Below are 17,252 nucleotides of genomic sequence, written 5' to 3'. Positions count from 1 at the left end.
CTGCTGCCACAGCCACAGTCTCCCTACCCCTCCTCTTGCAGCACAGCCTGCGCACTCTCCCAGCCGCACCCTAGGCCGAGTGCCCAGTGGCGGCCGGGCGCCACGCCTGCCAGCTGGCCCGGAACGCACCTGTCAGCACGCAGGGCAGGGAGCGCACCCCAGTGCCCGCCGCCACCAGCGAGGCTTCAAACGTCTCCCGCTCGTCCCGCGGCAGCACCTGCTCCAGCCGCTGGTCCATGGACATGGTGAGCACCCAGTCCCGGACCTCCTCCCGCTTCTCCTCCTGCGGGGCAGAATCCAGGACACCTCCTGTTACCACATCCTGTGCCAGCCCCCGGCTGCAGCCTGAGGGAGCACGCCCCAGAGGACAGCATCTCTCTTCATGGGAGCTGAAGAATCCCAGAATCTCACTGTGGTAGGGGTTGGAAGGGAGCTCTGGGGATCATTTCATCCACCTCCCTTGCTAAAGCAGGATCACAACATCCAGGTGGGTTTGGAAGTCTCCTGAGAAAAAGACTCGTAACCTCTCTGGGCAGCCTGGTCCGGGGCTCTGTCACCCTTAGTGATCCAGCAAAAGCCATCTCCCTGTCTGAATTCCAGGCCCTTTCCAGAGAGGAAGACTCCAGTCTGGGTGCTCTGGCACTCTCACAGGAAAAGGAGAGAATCAAATAATCCTTTCCATTGAAAAAGTGCTTTAGGGTCATTGACTCCACCAACCTCTATTGAACTCTGCCTGAAGTCTGCTGCTAAGCTTGTCCCTTAGCAAGTCTGCTGCTAAGCTTGTCCCTTAGAAAGTCTGCTGCTAAGCCTGTCCCTTAGAAAGTCTGGTGCTAAGCTTGTCCCTTTAGAAAGTCTGCTGCTAAGCCTGTCCCTTAGAAAGTCTGCTGCTAAGCTGGTCCCTTAGAAAGTCTGCTGCTAAGCTGGTCCCTTAGAAAGTCTGCTGCTAAGCTCGTCCCTTAGAAAGTCTGCTGCTAAGCTCGTCCCTTAGAAAGTCTGCTGCTAAGCTCGTCCCTTAGAAAGTCTGCTGCTAAGCTCGTCCCTTAGAAAGTCTGCTGCTAAGCTCGTCCCTTAGAAAGTCTGCTGCTAAGCTCGTCCCTTAGAAAGTCTGCTGCTAAGCCTGTCCCTTAGAAAGTCTGCTGCTAAGCCTGTCCCTTAGAAAGTCTGCTGCTAAGCCTGTCCCTTAGAAAGTCTGCTGCTAAGCCTGTCCCTTAGAAAGTCTGCTGCTAAGCTCGTCCCTTAGAAAGTCTGCTGCTAAGCTCGTCCCTTAGAAAGTCTGCTGCTAAGCTCGTCCCTTAGAAAGTCTGCTGCTAAGCCTGTCCCTTAGAAAGTCTGCTGCTAAGCCTGTCCCTTAGAAAGTCTGCTGCTAAGCCTGTCCCTTAGAAAGTCTGCTGCTAAGCCTGTCCCTTAGAAAGTCTGCTGCTAAGCCTGTCCCTTAGAAAGTCTGCTGCTAAGCTCGTCCCTTAGGAAGTCTGCTGCTAAGCTCGTCCCTTAGGAAGTCTGCTGCTAAGCTCGTCCCTTAGAAAGTCTGCTGCTAAGCCTGTCCCTTAGAAAGTCTGCTGCTAAGCTCGTCCCTTAGAAAGTCTGCTGCTAAGCTCGTCCCTTAGAAAGTCTGGTGCTAAGCTTGTCCCTTAGGAAGTCTGCTGCTAAGCTTGTCCCTTAGGAAGTCTGCTGCTAAGCTCGTCCCTTAGAAAGTCTGCTGCTAAGCTCGTCCCTTAGAAAGTCTGCTGCTAAGCCTGTCCCTTAGAAAGTCTGCTGCTAAGCTTGTCCCTTAGAAAGTCTGGTGCTAAGCTCGTCCCTTAGAAAGTCTGCTGCTAAGCTTGTCCCTTAGAAAGTCTGCTGCTAAGCTTGTCCCTTAGAAAGTCTGCTGCTAAGCTTGTCCCTTAGAAAGTCTGGTGCTAAGCTTGTCCCTTAGAAAGTCTGCTGCTAAGCTTGTCCCTTAGGAAGTCTGCTGCTAAGCTTGTCCCTTAGAAAGTCTGCTGCTAAGCTTGTCCCTTAGAAAGTCTGGTGCTAAGCTTGTCCCTTAGGAAGTCTGCTGCTAAGCTTGTCCCTTAGGAAGTCTGCTGCTAAGCTTGACTCATAGCACCATGTCTGTGCATCTTTTAAATACCTCCTCATATTCTCCTCATCTTGAGATGGCACCTCCTGGGTTCCAGTCTGTGCCTGTTGCCCCTTGTCCTGCCCCTGGTAAGCATTGGGAAGATGCCCAGAAGGCAGGTGACACTCACGGGCACGTGCTGTTGGGCTGGGAGCGGCACTTCAAAGGGGATGTCTGTACCCTGGAAATCGGAGTTGTCCAGAGAATCCAGGTTCCCTTCTTCAATAGCCTGAGACAGGAGAGAGGAGTAGAGGAGCACTAGGACAGCACAGTCTACACTGTGAGGGTGGCATTACTGTTGACCCTGTTTATTAGTGCTGTGGCAGCTGAGCCCCCTGGAAGGTGGCATTTGTGGCTAACCTCTGCAGCGTTAGAGCAGGTGTGCCTCTGAGACACTCAAACTTCTCAGGTGGCCTCAAAGAAAGGGAAGATAAAATGAGGAGCTCTTGTTTTTCACCAGCAGCTGGGGAGTGCTGGGAAGACTCAAGAGTGAAGTCTGTCAGCTTCCTAAGGCCTGGTGTTTTCTGGTGGCCAGGCATGGAGGACTCCTGAGCCTTTTATCCCAGCTGCTAAGGCACTGGGCCATGACAACCACCCCTCAGGTGATCTGCCTTCCCTTGGGACAGTTGAGATGAGATCATTCTGAAAGCTGTAACAACACTTGCAGCCAAGAGGACCACAGGCCTAAACTGTCAGGCCAGCCTGCTCTTTGCTGCAACACACACCCATGGACATGTACCCACGCACACAGGCAGGGCTGTGGCAGGTCCTTCCACAGGTAGAGCTAGGGTCCTTGCTGCTATGTATGCACCCATACCAAGCAGCATCCAGACTTCCTCAGCAGCACCAGCTTGAATGCGTGCTGACACATTTGAGCCCCAGGACAGCCCTGGGCAGCTGAGAGTCTGGTTTGCCCCTAAAGCCTGTTTTCAGTATGGATCCCTTCCTCCAGCAGACTATACTCACATCTGAGAGATCCAGGAAGCGGTTCAGGAAGATGAAGGCCATGTTCTCCCAGCTGACTGCCTAGTACAGAGAGCAACCACAAGTGAGACCAGGCAGCTTATCTCCATAGCCATGATGCTCCTGCCCAAGCCATGACTGGAAAGGTTTAGCTCCTGTTTGTGCCATGAGAGCCTGCTTGCAGCACAGGTAACGGGGAAGAAGAGTTGCACATCCCAGCTTGCCATCTCTGGGGACTGCTTCACAGGCAGCCATGAGAACACCCAGGCTGTCCCACAAGATGGAGTTAGACATGACTGCACAGCTGGCATCAGTGAGACTGTGACACTGCTTGCCATGCGTCACTGCATCTGGGCAGGTGATCAGAACTTGCAGCCTTAGGACTAAGGGCAACCTTGGGCGATTCAGAGCAAGGCAGACCAGTCAGGAGCCTTGGATCTACACTGACAGAGCTATGGAATCCAGTGTAGCCTCTGGTCCACCCCCGGGCCTGCAGTTTGAGTTCTCTCACCAGCTCAGCTTTGCCCTCTCCCACTGCCTACTGCCATGGCAAAGCACAGTGGCTGTTTGAGGAGAGGCCTCCAATGCCAGTGTCCAGCTACTGCTGTGACTGCAGCTAGGGAAGGATCAAGTTGAGAATCCCTGATCCCAGAGTCCTGAAGCTCCTTAGCTGCCCTGGTGGCAGAGCTCTTACCTTGGCAGCTATCCCAGCTTCATAGAAAGCCTTGTCTGCAGGGATGAGGTCAGTGTGACGCAGCAGGGAAATGGACAGCTTGGCAGCCACTGTGTCCTGCAGATAGAGGGGACAGTAAAGCCACAGCCACCAGCACAGAAACACCAGGTCAGAAGGGATTTCAGGAGGCCACACTGTAGTAACTCTGCACCCATTTATTACAGAATCACAGAATGGTAGGGGTTAGAAGGGACCTCTGGAGATCTTCTAGTCCATATTCTCAACAGGTAGCAAAGGTTAAATGCTTCAGTCCTGACTGTAGGTAGCCTCACTGAGAGAACACACAGGAGAACTGCCACCTAAAAAGAAACTTCTTCTGCTTTATAAACCTTCCACACCCAAACTCACGCTCTTTGAGTCACAGAATAGCCAAGGTTGGAAGGGATCTGTGGTGACCACCTGGTCTACCCCTGCCATGTTCAAAGTAGTCAGCTACAGCAGCTTGTTTCAGGGACACATCTAGTCACATTTTGTCTGTCTCACGGGGTGGAGACTCTGCAGCCTCTCCAAGCAACCTGTTCTCATGCTCAGGCACACTCGGACTAAGTTCTTTCTTGTGTTTGATCACACAAGAATTTTTTGAGCTGGGACAAGCAACTCAAGGGAGATTTCCCCTTTCTGCTTGCCAGACAGGTTCTCTCACCAGAAGTGAGAAGGCTCCAAACAGACCACTCAGTGCCTCAACCTTCCACAACTGTATGGCTCTTTCTGCCTGGCATGTCTGCGGACCCCCAACATCTACACATGCAGCCACAGGGAAGCCCCAGTCTCCCCTACAACTTCTACTGAGAGCCTGGCTGTAAAAACCTTTTTCACAGCCTCCTCCATCACAGCTCCAGTCCCAAACCCATACAGAGCTCTTTCACAATTCCATATGGATCAATCAGGGATGCTGCTATAGAGTGTGACCTAGAACAAATCCCAATGGACATAAAACTGAGTGCCTTGTGAGGGCCAGCACCCAGGGCTACAAGCTACTACAGCCCCATAGAAGGCCCAGCACGAAGGTCCAGTATCTGCCAAAGCCCTGTGTGATGCCAAGCACTCAGCCCCCCAAGCTTTTAAAACCCCTGAGAGGCCCAGCACACAAACTCGTGAGCCCACAGCACCCTGTGCAAAGCCAGTCTGCTCTCAAGACCATGTGTGAAGCCCAGTAGCTCCCTCAGCCCAGGACAGCTGCAAAGGCAGCAATGTCTCTCCTCACTGAGAAGACTAGATTTCTGTGTGTTCTCTACATTTCTACTGCTGTTTCTCCTCTCACAAGTCATCCCACTGGTTCACATCCCAGCCTCAGGTCCTGTGACTAAATTGATGTCCATTGCCCCTCACCCCATTATAAGGAGTCAGAGAAAACAACCTTCAGTTCCACCTGCTAGCGCTGGGCTCCCAGGTCACTACAGCCCCATTCTCATGCCCCCACGTTGTGTAAGCGACCCATGGAGTGGAACAATGAGCTTTGGGTAGCCCCAAACCTGCATGTCCTCACAGGGTTCTGCACTCAGCATGGTAACCTCACAAAGGAACTTCAGACACCTTACCAGTTGCTTCACGCCCTGAGCAGCGGAGCGGGTGGCATAGTAGTGAGCGATCAGCAGCATTGTTTCAAACTCTTCGTGGGCTGCAGTGTTTGCCTCACTTGACTTCACTAAGTTTTCACACTGAGGAAGAGAAAAGGAGAGTAACATGAGACCCTAAGAATGATCTTCACCCACCTGAGTCCAGAGAAAAGTTGGGAGGACAACCTGGCATACCCTCTGGGGACTGGAAAAGGGCAGGGCCTTGGCTGCTCTGGGTTCTACAGAGCACTGAAAGGAGAGGCTGTGGGAGAGGGGGAGGGAGAGAACTGCAACAGCAGGGAGCACTGGAGGCAGGGGTGAGTCTGGGTGGACAAGGAGGGCCTTGCAAATTTTGGTTGTGCTCAAGGTGGATGTTTGTGGGACAGAAGCAGAGAAGCAGCAATTGTGGGCTCTGGCTGAGGTGTTTTGGGACAGGGAAGAAGGAGCACAAGGCTCTAAGCACCTCTGGGGAGACACGGAGGACTCTCATTTTCCAGGCTAGGTGTTGTGTGCTTTCCCCAGGTCCTTGACCCACCCAGGCTGCCAAACATGGGTGTAGGGTGAAAAGTGGCATGGTGTGATAGTCCCCCAGGTAGCAGTGACACAGTGTGCTCTGCAAGGCTCAGTGCCCAGACCCACTTCTAGGACTTGGCCTTAAGTGCAAGGTCACCTTCTTTCCTGGCTTCTTCCCCTTCAGAATATCCTCTTGTTCTTCTGTCCACACAGTGGACATTTCCCCACCTCCTCTCACCTCGAGTTCCACAAACACTGCATGTACCACCTGCCTGCTAGACACCACTTCTTCCTCCCTTGCTGGGAGCCCCCAGGGAGCTGGAGTTTAACGAGCAGTGGTGGCCAGGGCCCACACTCACCAGATGGCAGAGAAGATCCCTCAGGTCAGCCCAGCTGGAGTAGGCCTCGGCACAATTCATGCCAGATGTGTTCACCATCTCCACAAAGAGACGCTTGTAAATGTTGAAATTCTGCCACAACGAAGAGAGAAATCTTGAGGGAGCCAGGAAAAGTCTGGGGTCCTGTTGAGCACAGGCTGAGGAAAAGGCAACTCTGCACAAAGGCTCCTGGAGCAGCACTGCTGTCATTACCTGAGGGTTGGCAGGTGCTCCATGGTGGACATAGAGACTCAGGGCTTTGTCCCAGCTGCCCTTTCGGATGAGGTGGGTTGCATACAGAGCCACATACTTGTGCAAGACTTTGTAGTTCTGGAGAAGGCACAGAGAAAGCAGCACTGTGAGATTCATGAGGCGAACACTTGTCATTTGCTAGAGGTGGTTCCAGATGTGTGTACAACCCCTCGACCCTCCCCACCCAGGTAATCAGACAGAGACCGCACAGAAGACCCAACTGTTGATTTGGGCTCCACTCAACACCTCCAGTCATGGCCAGCTGATGCTGTGCTGATCCTTCACACATGGAAATAAAACTGCTTCACAGCTGTTCACCACTTACCAAGGGAATGCTGCCAAACACCTAAAGAATGCAGCACCTCCACACCATGGCACCAAAACAGTCCTCAGCCTAATGACTGAACAAATCAAAGTACACTGTGGAATGTAGACACTGATAATTTGCAAGGCTGCTCCCATCCACGATTCAAGTGCTGTCAGGTCTCTTGAGACTGGAAGCCTCTTTGGAGTGCTGCTCACACATCTGCTTATCACACAAACACTTGGCTAAGGACTGACTGTAGTTGGCCTTACAGAGGGTCAGCTAAGGAAAGACCTGTTTCACACAGGCTTAGATGTAGGAAGGAGATGAAAAAGATGGCATAAAATGTGCAATCCTGTAAAAACTGAGTGATGGAGACAAGTTTATGAAGCACAAGGGAGATGTGGGTGTGATGAAACACTAGTTTGGGATAAAGATTGGGTCTGGGATGTGACCTGTTCTGAGAAATGTATTTTTTTCCCCTGTATGATTACTGTTCAACACCTGAGTCAGAAGTCATGAGGTTCTGCAGCACTCCTGGAGCCAGGCTGTGCTAATGTCCTCTTAGAGGCATAAACAAACAACTTCTTGGACTACACGTGGTAGAGTTGTGTCAGGTTGACAATAAAACTGACCAAGCCTTTGCCATTAAACTGAACATGAAGTTACAGAGTCCCAGAATCCCAGCATGGTGGGGGCTTGGAAGTGACATCTGAAGATCACCTGTCTGCCATTCCTGCTAAAGCAGCATCACCTACAGCAAATCATGCAGGAACAAGTCCAAGTGGTTTTGAATATGTCCATAGACAAGAGACTCCACAACCTCACTGAGCAACCTGTTCCAGTGATCTACCACCCTCAAAGTGATTTTTTTTTCCTTATGTTTATGTGGAACTTCCTGCATTCCAGTCTGTGTCCACTGCCCCTTGTCCCGCCACTGGACACCACTGAACAGAGTCTGGTTCCATCCCCCTGACACTTGCCCTTTAGACATTAAGGAGATGCCCCTTGAGTCTTCTCCAGGCTAAACAGATGCAGCTCTCAGCCTTTCCTCTGAAGTCCCCTCATCATCTTAGTGGCTAAGGTACTCTTTATGGAAGGTCAGCACTGGTATCTCCTGGTGATCAGCACACAAGTCTCTAGGATAGCAACCACTACACTACAGATCACTTTTATCACCAGAGAAAATCTAATTTAACTAATTAGCTTCTTCCAATGCTCCATTAATGACAAAATTGAAACCAAATATGCTTCTTGGTTCTAGCACTTCCCAAGATGGGAACAGTGGAGAAGTGGCTTTGAGCTGCTCCCCACAGACAGGAATGCTTTGCTTTGCCCTGCCCGTGCCAGGACCCCTTGTCTGTCTGTCTCTTGAGGGGGTCACAAAAGCACTCACCTGCTTTGCTGCCACCTCCAGGCACTTCTCCCACTGCTCTTGCTCTGCATACATATCCAAAGCAGCCATGACATCTATTCCCACCAGCTGGGGATGGAAACAACCATGAATTTACTGTGCAGGCATAGCTTCCTACCAGCATCAAGGCCAGCATCAGCCCACTCAGGTCTCCTCACACACACAGCCCCTTCCCTTCTATGTTATGGAAGCACAAACCTAGGGTCACTCATCTGGCATGCAGAACCTATGGCTCACAGGCACAAGGACTCCCCACCTATGGGCACATTCAGGCAAAAGCCCCATGAGAAATGCCTCAAGGAACTACACAGACCCTAACACTATTCCCTAGCCTGTAAGGCATCCCCAGTACCCACCGACTCAACCTTTCCTTGGTTCTTCAGGTACTCCTTGTAAAGCTGGTCCACATATTCCTCTGACCTGCCAGGTAGAAAGAACATTAATAAACAGCAAGAGCAGCAATGTTTTGCAGCAGTGCAGAGGCCAGATTTGACTCTGTCTGCTTTGGGAAAAAGAGGAGTCATGGTTGTACCACATCTCTCTAGGGTGGAAAGGGAAGGAAAGGGTCTAGGTAGCTCTTTGCAATGTAATGTGTGAGACAAGAAAGGGGTGTCAGGACTTTCAGAAGGAAATGCATGCAGAGGATTACTCCAAGAGGAGGGAAGATGATAGGGAGAAGGATAGGAAAAAAAAGAGACAATGAATTCCATAGGATGTGTGGCAATGGGAAGTTCTCAGGATGGTAAATGGCTTGGGAAGGGCAGGTGTGGAGAATATGTCCTGTCAAGCGTGGGAAGGCTGCTGTGGGGAGCAGCAGGGCAGAACAATGACTCATTTAGGGGTGGGAGAGGGAGTAAGAGTATAGTTTGAAAAGTTCAGGGCATACCTGGGGTCCAACTCCTTGGCCACACGCTTGGCTTTGCTCCATTCCTCCCCTTCAATGAAGGCATCAATAGCTTCTCGGATGAGGTCCAAGCTGAGGTACAGTTCAGCTGCCTACAGGGCCAGAAACAATCTCACAGCAGATGAAACCCCAACAGCACCTTGCATCACAGGCTAGAGCTGGTGCTGTTGGGAGTGATCAGCACACAGCAACAACAGCAAGTCCCTTCCCAATAGGTAAGTCCCTTCTCTACTTCCTGCCCTCTCTCATGGCCTGGTGCTCACACACCATTCTAGGACTTGATCTCGTCCCCTCCTTTGTCCTCTCTGAAGCCTCTGCACTGCCTGACTCTGGATAGGTCTCTCCCCACTCCATCCCAGGATGTGCCTTGGCCTTCTGGATGGAGCTCTCCTTTCTGTCACTGCTTCTAGAGTGGCAGGAACCAGCACCTACCGCGCTGTATTTCTTCATGGCTACCAGCTGAGGAGCCACAGTCCGTGTCACCTCCACGCTCTGTGACTGACCCAGGAATTTAATGGCCAACTCAGCAGCCTGGGAAGAGAAATTGTCAGCAGCACAAGCGACAAAACCAGCTTGAGAGAGGGATGATGCTGGGAATGGCTCGGTCCCAGCTAAAAGAGTGCCTGAAGTATGTAGAAGGGGAGAAGAATGCCAGCCCACTCCAGCAATTCAGAGAAGTCCAGCTACATTCATGCATGGGAGAAGATCAGACAAGGAGACAATTGTCCAAGTTGGCATAAGGACACAGGTGTGACTGGGAGGTATGAACAAGAACACAACCCAAAGACTGGTGGGCACAGACCATAAGAAGAAGAAAGGGCATTCAGAAGAAGAAAGTCCAGCCAAGGGTTAAGGCAGAAAGTCCAGCTCTTGTGTGCAGGAAGGTATGGGCACAAAGACATGGGCACTCTGCTGCAAGTGGTGCCAGAGCAGGGATGTCAGTGCAGCACAGGGTAAGCACACAGCCCACAATGGCTCAGCAGAAGGGCCGTGAGGGCTTCCAGACCCTGCAGTCCCTGGAGCCTGCAGATCCCCTCTGGTGCCCTGCAGTGGCTGAGGTACCCCTGGGACGCACTGCAGGGTGTAGGAGACTGCCCAGACAGCAGAGCAAAGGAGTGGAATGCTAATTCCCCACTGTACCTTCAGCAAGCACTTCTCCACCAGGACACTGTTGCTGGGATCACGCACTTTCAGGTAGCAGTCCACCGCCCGGGCGTACTCCCCAGCCTGCTCCCACTCCCGGGCCTGCTCCAGCAGCCCTTCCATTCCTCTGTGGAAGGAAGGCAGGACGTGAGCAAGGCTGGGGTGCTGCCAGAGATCCTGGGTGTTAAGGCATGCACAGGGAGACCCACAGCAGAGTGAAGTCAGGGACCCCAGAGGCCCTTTGCCAAGGAAAGCAAACAGCCAGCGCTGAGGAGAGAGCCAAGGAGGCAGTTGGTCTCCTCTCCCAAGAAGCAAGCAATGGGGCAAGAGGAAACAGCCTCGAGTTGCACCAGGGGAGGTTTAGCTTGGACATGAGGAACAGTTTCTTCCTGGAAAGGTGTGTCAAGGTCTGAAACAGGTGGAGTCTCCACTCCTGGAGGGCTTTAAGAGCCATGCTGATGTGGTACTGAGGGACATGGTTTAGTGGTGACCTGGCAGCGCTGGGTTAATGGTTGGGCTTGATGATCTTTTCTAACCAAAATCGAGACCTCTGGGGAGACACACTGGTGGTACTGGAGACCTTGGAGGTCTTTTACATGGCAAGAAATCATGTCGGAGGCCCTGGATGGCAGGGATAAGCCTGGAGTGTCTCAGAGCAGGGAAGAAGGATGTTAGGAAACCCGTGCAGAAAGAAGTCCAGGATCTTTGAGAAGGAAGCCCCTGGATGCCTGAGATTCTGTCATGCTCTCTCTGTAAGTTATCAGCATGCTGGCCAAGTGGAAGAGCTGCTCATCTGTTCCTTGCAGCCTGACCTGCAGCATCCCTCACCTGGAGCCCTTCTTGGCAGCCTCCTGGCCACACTCCTCCTGTAGCTCCTCCAGCCGACCAGGCAGGTACTCCTTGCAGATCCGCAGGGCCTCGCTCCACATGCCAGCCTCCTGCTCAAGCACAGCGGGGAGAGGAAACGTTCACCAGCTCGCCAGGATCCCCTGCACTCCTGCTGTCACAGAACACATCTCGCCTCTCATGTCATCTTGCCAGAGGAGCCAGTGGAAAAACAACCACAGCAGCAACTTGAAAATGACACCAGCATCCATTCATCCACTCAAGTTACCCCAGAGGAACGAGCTCACCCATCCCAGCAGCCTCTGTGGAATGGACATCTACGGTCTTCAAACATGCCCACTCATGCTACCCTAAGGACCCTCTGTATTCTGGCAGGGTGCTTCCTCACAGAGCCAAACCACACTGTGAAATTTCCACCCAGCTCAAACTTCTAAGACCAGGCCAGAATTCTACTGGTTTCTACTGGAATCCAGCCAGGTCCTACTAGGAATCACTTAAGTATCACAGAATGGCAGGGGTTAGAAGGGACCTCTGGGGATCATCTAGTCCAACCACCCTGCCAAAACAGATTCACCTAGGGCAGGCCACACAGGAACGTGTCCTGACAGGTTCTGAAAGTCTGAGACTCCACAACCTCTCTGGGCATCCTATTCCAGTGCTCTGCCACCCTCACTGTAAGTTTTGACTCATGTTGAGGCAGAACTTCTGTGCCCCAAATGCAAATGGTTTCTCTTTGACAACTAGGCTGACAGGGAGAGCTGGAAGACAGATTTCAGTCCTCCTCCACCCAAACCGAGTTCTGAAGAAGGCAGTGATGCTGTTGCAGACTGTGGCTACCTTGTAGTACTTGATGGCCAGCTCGGGCCTCTGAGCTCGCAGGAGGAAGGCCTCTGCTCTCTGGAACTCCTTCTGCTCGAAGGCGCAGCGTGCCTGCCCCACCAGAACATCAGCCACGCTCCCTGGGTCGTGAGCCTCAGCCACATGCTGAGCAGCATCCCAGTTCTGGTTGTGCACATACCTAGGGGAATCAACAGGAGATGGAACAAGAGGCAGAGCAAGGGGCAGAACAGTGCTGGAGAAGCAGCCAGGCTGTAGGAGAGGAGACACAGCAGCCCAGGCTGGGGAAGGATACATACATCAGCACTGCCTCCTTGGGTTTCCCAGCTTTAATAAATTCTGCTTCAGCCTCTTCAAACTTGCCCTAGAAGAGAGGAAGGAGCTGCTTGCATGACCTGACACCATTGTGTGACCTCCTCTGGCAGGAGGCAGAGGATTGATGAACAAAGATAGGTATGGGAGCTTGGGGCTGCAATTGTGGAGCTTTCTGGGTGAGCAGTGACCGCAGCCACGAAAATGCCTGCTACAGCAGCCCTTAGGGACAACTGTTCCCTGGAGTGACCAGAGAAGTCCTGCCTATGCCAGGGGGTAAAATTACCTCATCTTCTAGGAACATGGCATACTTTAAGTGGATTTCTGGCATCTTCTGCTTCATGGAGAGGCGGGCCAGATCAAAAGCGAAATCAAAGACCCTGCACCAAAAGAGCAAATGGGACGAGAGCAGGACTACGAGCTGTAAGGACGTAACTTCATCAAGAGCAAGACATCAAGAACAGCACAAAACACTGAGAAAGCAGAGAGAGGAATACAGAGAGTCTCCAGGGAATGGGCATTGCCCATTCCTCCTGCTCCTGACCACAGACCAGGGGCTTCTAGAGCTCCCATGAAGGAAATTTGTCTCCTCACACCTGGTGTTAGTCCCAGAGGCCTTTGGCTCTGCCCTTAGGGGAAGTGCCAAGATTACCCTGAGCTGAGTGAAGTAGGAGAGCCAGGTAAGAGCAGCAGTGAAGGGCAGAGCAGCCAGGTGGCTGGCCAGGTGCAGGGCGAGGGCAGCACTCTCCTGGCAGGCAGCTGCTTATGGTGATGTGAGGAATACCTCCTCCCACCGTCAGAGACTCTCACAAAGACCCCTGCTGACGATACAGGGCAAACTGCTTCTGCCTGCCCAGTTCTGCCTGAGAGACTAACAGGTGGAGAGGAACAGGAGGTGTGAAGGAAGCAGAATACTTGCATGGAGATGCATGGGTGGGAGGGGAAGCCATGCCACACCCTGGACTCGCAGTTATCACATGCAGAGCTACCCTGGGGCACCCTTTCCTCTCAGCTCAGGCAGACAGGAGAGCGGTGCTGAGCTGATGCAGCTGCTCACCCACTGTCTGCTGCATGGTCAATGGCCATCTCCAGGAGTCCAAATTTACTGAGGAGTTTCACAGCTGCTTCTCCACCGAGGCTCTTTGCCCACATATAGGCCACATGCTTATAGGAGTTGGCTCCCCCATGTGCCTTGGCCACCTGCCCAAAGGGAAGAAAGAGGAAGAGCCAAGTGCATCCATCTCATCTTCAGCAGGCTCCTTTCTCACCCAGAATCATGGAATGATCAGATTATTTTGCTGGAAGAGATCTTTAAGATTATCAAATTGAACTGTCAACCCAGCACTGCCAGGTCACTGCTGAACCATGTCCTCAGCACCACACCTAGGCAGCTTTTAAAGCCCTCCAGGGATGGAGACTGCACCACTGCCCATGGCAGCCTGTTCCAGGCCTTGACAACCTTTCAGGGAAGAAATAATTTCTAATGTCCAACTTAAACCTCCCCTGGTGCAACCTGAGGCCATTTCCTCTTGGTCCTTTGAATAAGAGACCAACTCTCACCTCACTCCAACCTCCTTTCAGGGAGTTGTAGAGAGTGAGAAGGTCTCCCCTGAGCATTCTTTTCTCTAGTCTAAACATGAGTCCTGTTTTCATGAGGGAGGGCCAATCCCAGCTGTTCTCTGAGGAATCTTTCTGTAGTCACCACTGGACTGAGGAGAGTGAATCAAAGGCAGAGCAAAAAGAGGCTACTCTCTCCTCAGCACAGCCAATGCTAGGTCAGCAGAAGTGACTCCTGGCACCCTGTGTCCATGCTGCAAGGGACTAGTGCTGGGGTGGGGCTGTACAGAGTGGTGACATGCAGTGGCCATGTACTTCTGAGGTACAACATGGTGCCACGGTGAGGAGCAGGGCAGTGCCTTGAGGAGGGCAGTGCCTTGAAGAGGCAAGGAGTCAAGCCCTCTAGAGCATCAAGCGCAGGCAGCTCCAGCACTGTGCCACACGCTGAAGCTGGGCAGTGTTTGCCACGTCCCCAGATTTGGCAGCAAATAGACAGAGCAGCTCCGGTCAGGATCATGCAGCCAAAGCTTGGCTCCTACACAGTAGGACATCTGTGAAGGGATCATTACCCTGTAAGCTTCTTCCCACATGTCATTCACTCTGTACATGTTTACTGTGGCCTTCCAGTCCTTAGCTTCTAGGTAGTGGTATTCAGCCTCCTGCAAGCGCCCCTCTGCCTCCAGCTCCTGCAATCAGAGGCAACAAGTTAGTGACACTCTTGTCCCTGCTTGGTCTAATTTATCATCCAGGGGTGCCATGAGATGGACTCACCTTGCCCAGGTGCAGGTGGGTATCACCAAGTAAGTCCTTGTGGTACTTGGCCACTAGGCAAATCATCTCATCATACATCTTACAGGTCTTGTACATGGTGATGGCCAAATCGGGTTCATTCATGGTGATGTACAGCCTAGGGACACAAGCACGTTCAGATGGCTCAGCCAAGGACATGGCCAGGCCCTGCAGTCTCTCTCTATTGCACATAGCTGGAGTCAGGCATGGATGGTGTGCAGCACGACTGGTGTGGGCTGCAAGGCCAAACTCTGCTTAGACAAAGCTCTTCTCTTATGCCAACATCAGCTGCAGCAGGACAAAGTTATTCCCTCCTGCCTCTGGGGAGGGAACCCAAAATCATGTCAACCAAATCATGACTTGGAGCCTCTGGGTTTCTGTGGCCTGCTCTCACCTTGGCCTCCAACCTAAGGCTGTCAGCCCTCCTGAGATGATAACATAACAACATAAGCTCAACTTACTCCAGCAGGTCAGCAGAAAGATTAAAGCTAGCATGACCTCATCAGCTGTATGCCCCCTTTCATGTCCTGGGTGTCCCTGAGGTCAGGTACCACAGCATCAGGTCCACAGCTGTCAAGTCCCTGTATCTACAGCTGTGTTGTGTTATTAACCCAGAAGTGACAACATCAGTAATCTGGATGGGAATCACTCTGCTGTCCATATCTTATCCCCAGCCATGACCAATCAGATGCAGCAGTGGGAAAACTCTTGCCAGAGAGTTGCACTCCCATCTGGACCTCCTTTCTGTGCTGGTGGACAAAGACACATTAACAGCAGTGACTTTTCTTCCTATGAGTTCTGAAATCCCAGAATCTAGGTCTCCATGTGCAGCTGGAATAACTCTGGCCTTTCCAAACCCTGGTCCCAAACTCTACTCCTACACCAGGAAAGAGCTCCTCCTCACCACAGACATCTTTTGAGGCCTCAGTCTTGCGCTAGTGCCAAGGAAGGTGCTCACCTCTCTGCTTCTTTGTACTTGCCCTGCTTCTCCATCTCTTGGGCCTGGGTTTTATAAAGCACAGACACATCTTCCTCACTCATGCACTTAATTGCCAGCTGTCAAAAGAACACACATGGGAGAAACTACATCACACTGCACAGCAATTTCTTGTCATGTGGTGGTGAAGGAGAAGGGGAAACCCAACCTCTCCAATCCAAACTGGGGTGTATGCTATGTGCTCTGCAGAATATGGGCAGTCATTTGTCACTGTGACTAAATGACACAGGACCAACTCTCTTGGAGAGTGCTGCCTGTGTCACAGGGGAACCCACATGGGGCTGCTGAAGTGAAGAAGCACATGACAGGATGGGAATACCACGGACTGAGCTCCTGCTGGATAATGAATGCCCCCAGATGCATCCTTTGGGAAAAGTGGTTATTGATTAGGTTTTGGTGCACAAGGCACCACCACCTCCTGATGAACACTTCATCAAGCAGAGTGAGTGCTCCAGAAGCTTTGGCTTCTGATTCTACCTTGTGAGCCTGTTCCCAGAGCCCAGCCTGTGTGTACATGTCGATGGCATCCTTGGTCTGGTCTCCTTTGATGTACAGCTCCTCTGCAACCTGTAGGAAAAGACCATGTTCAGCACTCCCACAGGACACAAAGAACAGCAAGGACTGTAGTCTGTGGCCTCACCTGGTACTCCTGTAAAGCTGCATAGTGCTGGGCAATCTTGAGATAATACTTGGCTGCTGTTTGTTTGTCCTGCAAGTCCAAAATGTAGATGGCCTTCTTCCACTGCCGGGCTCCCAGGGCTGCCTCAATGGCCTTAACTGAGCACCTAGCACCAAACAGGACACTCTTTAGAGACTGCCATCAGACTTTGCTCCAGATGAGTTAAGCCAGGGAGACCAGAGTGGTCTGCTGGAGCCAGGGATCCCAGAGTGGTCTGTTGCTTGATTCTCCTTTCTGGGTTAGTGCAGCAAAAGACTGGGTAACTAGTAATGCCATGAAGGAGTGCAGGCAAGAGGGCTGAAAGACCTTGGGAGATATGCAGAGAGGCATCTATGGCTGGGGCCAGTAGAGAGGGCACAGAAGCTCCTGAGGTGCTGGCAAAGTGGGGCCAAGGAAGGATCACTCAGGGAAACCCTTGCTAATCGACACAATCCATCTCAGCTTCACAGCTTGCCAGGTTGTAGCACTGGTGATTATCCAGCCATCTTCTGCCCCTACCTGGCTTCAATGTAGTGGTTGATAGCAGCATCCAGCTGTTTCTGCTGCACCAGATGGTCTCCCCAGGCCTCCTCCAGCTTCACAACTTCTGCAGGAAACGCCAGGCGAGCCAGCTCCACTGCTGCAAGGGGACAGGAGAGCTGTCAGCTGAATGCAGCAAGGAAGCACAAGTGTGTGGTGAACTTGGGCTCTGGATGGGGCACAAAGGGAGGGGAATGGTGACTGTCCAATTCACTCCAGGTCCAATGGGTTACCTGCTGGGCTATCCAGCAATTTGAACCCTGTGGAGAGCTGGACCAAATCCATGATGCTGCTCTGGGACTGTGTGTAAAGGTGCAACTATGTGAAAACCGAATGAGATGATACACAGACTCTTCAGAGCATCTTGGCATCTCCAAACTCCAGGGTAACAGCTCCTGTTGCTACCAGGTCAGAGCAGCCAGACTTGTGCAGGGGAGGGATGAGGGGAGGTACATATTTAGC

The 17,252-nt window shown here is 52.2% G+C and overlaps 1 protein-coding gene across 1 annotated transcript in view; it reads right to left on the bottom strand.

Moving 5' to 3' along the window:
* IFT172 (intraflagellar transport 172) overlaps window positions 1-17,252 on the bottom strand; it is a 45,374-nt gene that overhangs the window by 1,186 nt on the left and 26,936 nt on the right. Inside the window, exons 24-46 of the mRNA XM_064146465.1 lie at window positions 16,770-16,890; window positions 16,233-16,377; window positions 16,070-16,159; window positions 15,554-15,651; window positions 14,578-14,713; window positions 14,376-14,492; window positions 13,307-13,449; window positions 12,536-12,629; window positions 12,237-12,301; window positions 11,938-12,118; window positions 11,083-11,192; window positions 10,252-10,381; window positions 9,544-9,642; window positions 9,094-9,203; window positions 8,564-8,627; window positions 8,190-8,276; window positions 6,451-6,567; window positions 6,220-6,330; window positions 5,330-5,449; window positions 3,753-3,848; window positions 3,062-3,121; window positions 2,226-2,324; window positions 130-283 (exon numbers count right to left, since the gene is read on the bottom strand). Of these exons, the coding sequence (XP_064002535.1) occupies window positions 130-283; window positions 2,226-2,324; window positions 3,062-3,121; window positions 3,753-3,848; window positions 5,330-5,449; window positions 6,220-6,330; window positions 6,451-6,567; window positions 8,190-8,276; window positions 8,564-8,627; window positions 9,094-9,203; window positions 9,544-9,642; window positions 10,252-10,381; window positions 11,083-11,192; window positions 11,938-12,118; window positions 12,237-12,301; window positions 12,536-12,629; window positions 13,307-13,449; window positions 14,376-14,492; window positions 14,578-14,713; window positions 15,554-15,651; window positions 16,070-16,159; window positions 16,233-16,377; window positions 16,770-16,890 (2,547 nt within the window). The remainder of the gene's footprint in view (window positions 1-129; window positions 284-2,225; window positions 2,325-3,061; window positions 3,122-3,752; window positions 3,849-5,329; window positions 5,450-6,219; window positions 6,331-6,450; window positions 6,568-8,189; window positions 8,277-8,563; window positions 8,628-9,093; window positions 9,204-9,543; window positions 9,643-10,251; window positions 10,382-11,082; window positions 11,193-11,937; window positions 12,119-12,236; window positions 12,302-12,535; window positions 12,630-13,306; window positions 13,450-14,375; window positions 14,493-14,577; window positions 14,714-15,553; window positions 15,652-16,069; window positions 16,160-16,232; window positions 16,378-16,769; window positions 16,891-17,252) is intronic.

This window comes from Pogoniulus pusillus, chromosome 7 (assembly GCF_015220805.1).
Source record: "Pogoniulus pusillus isolate bPogPus1 chromosome 7, bPogPus1.pri, whole genome shotgun sequence".
Taxonomy (NCBI): domain Eukaryota; kingdom Metazoa; phylum Chordata; class Aves; order Piciformes; family Lybiidae; genus Pogoniulus; species Pogoniulus pusillus.
The sequence above is the reverse complement of the archived record's forward strand: the minus strand, read 5'-3'. Positions and strand labels throughout refer to the sequence as shown.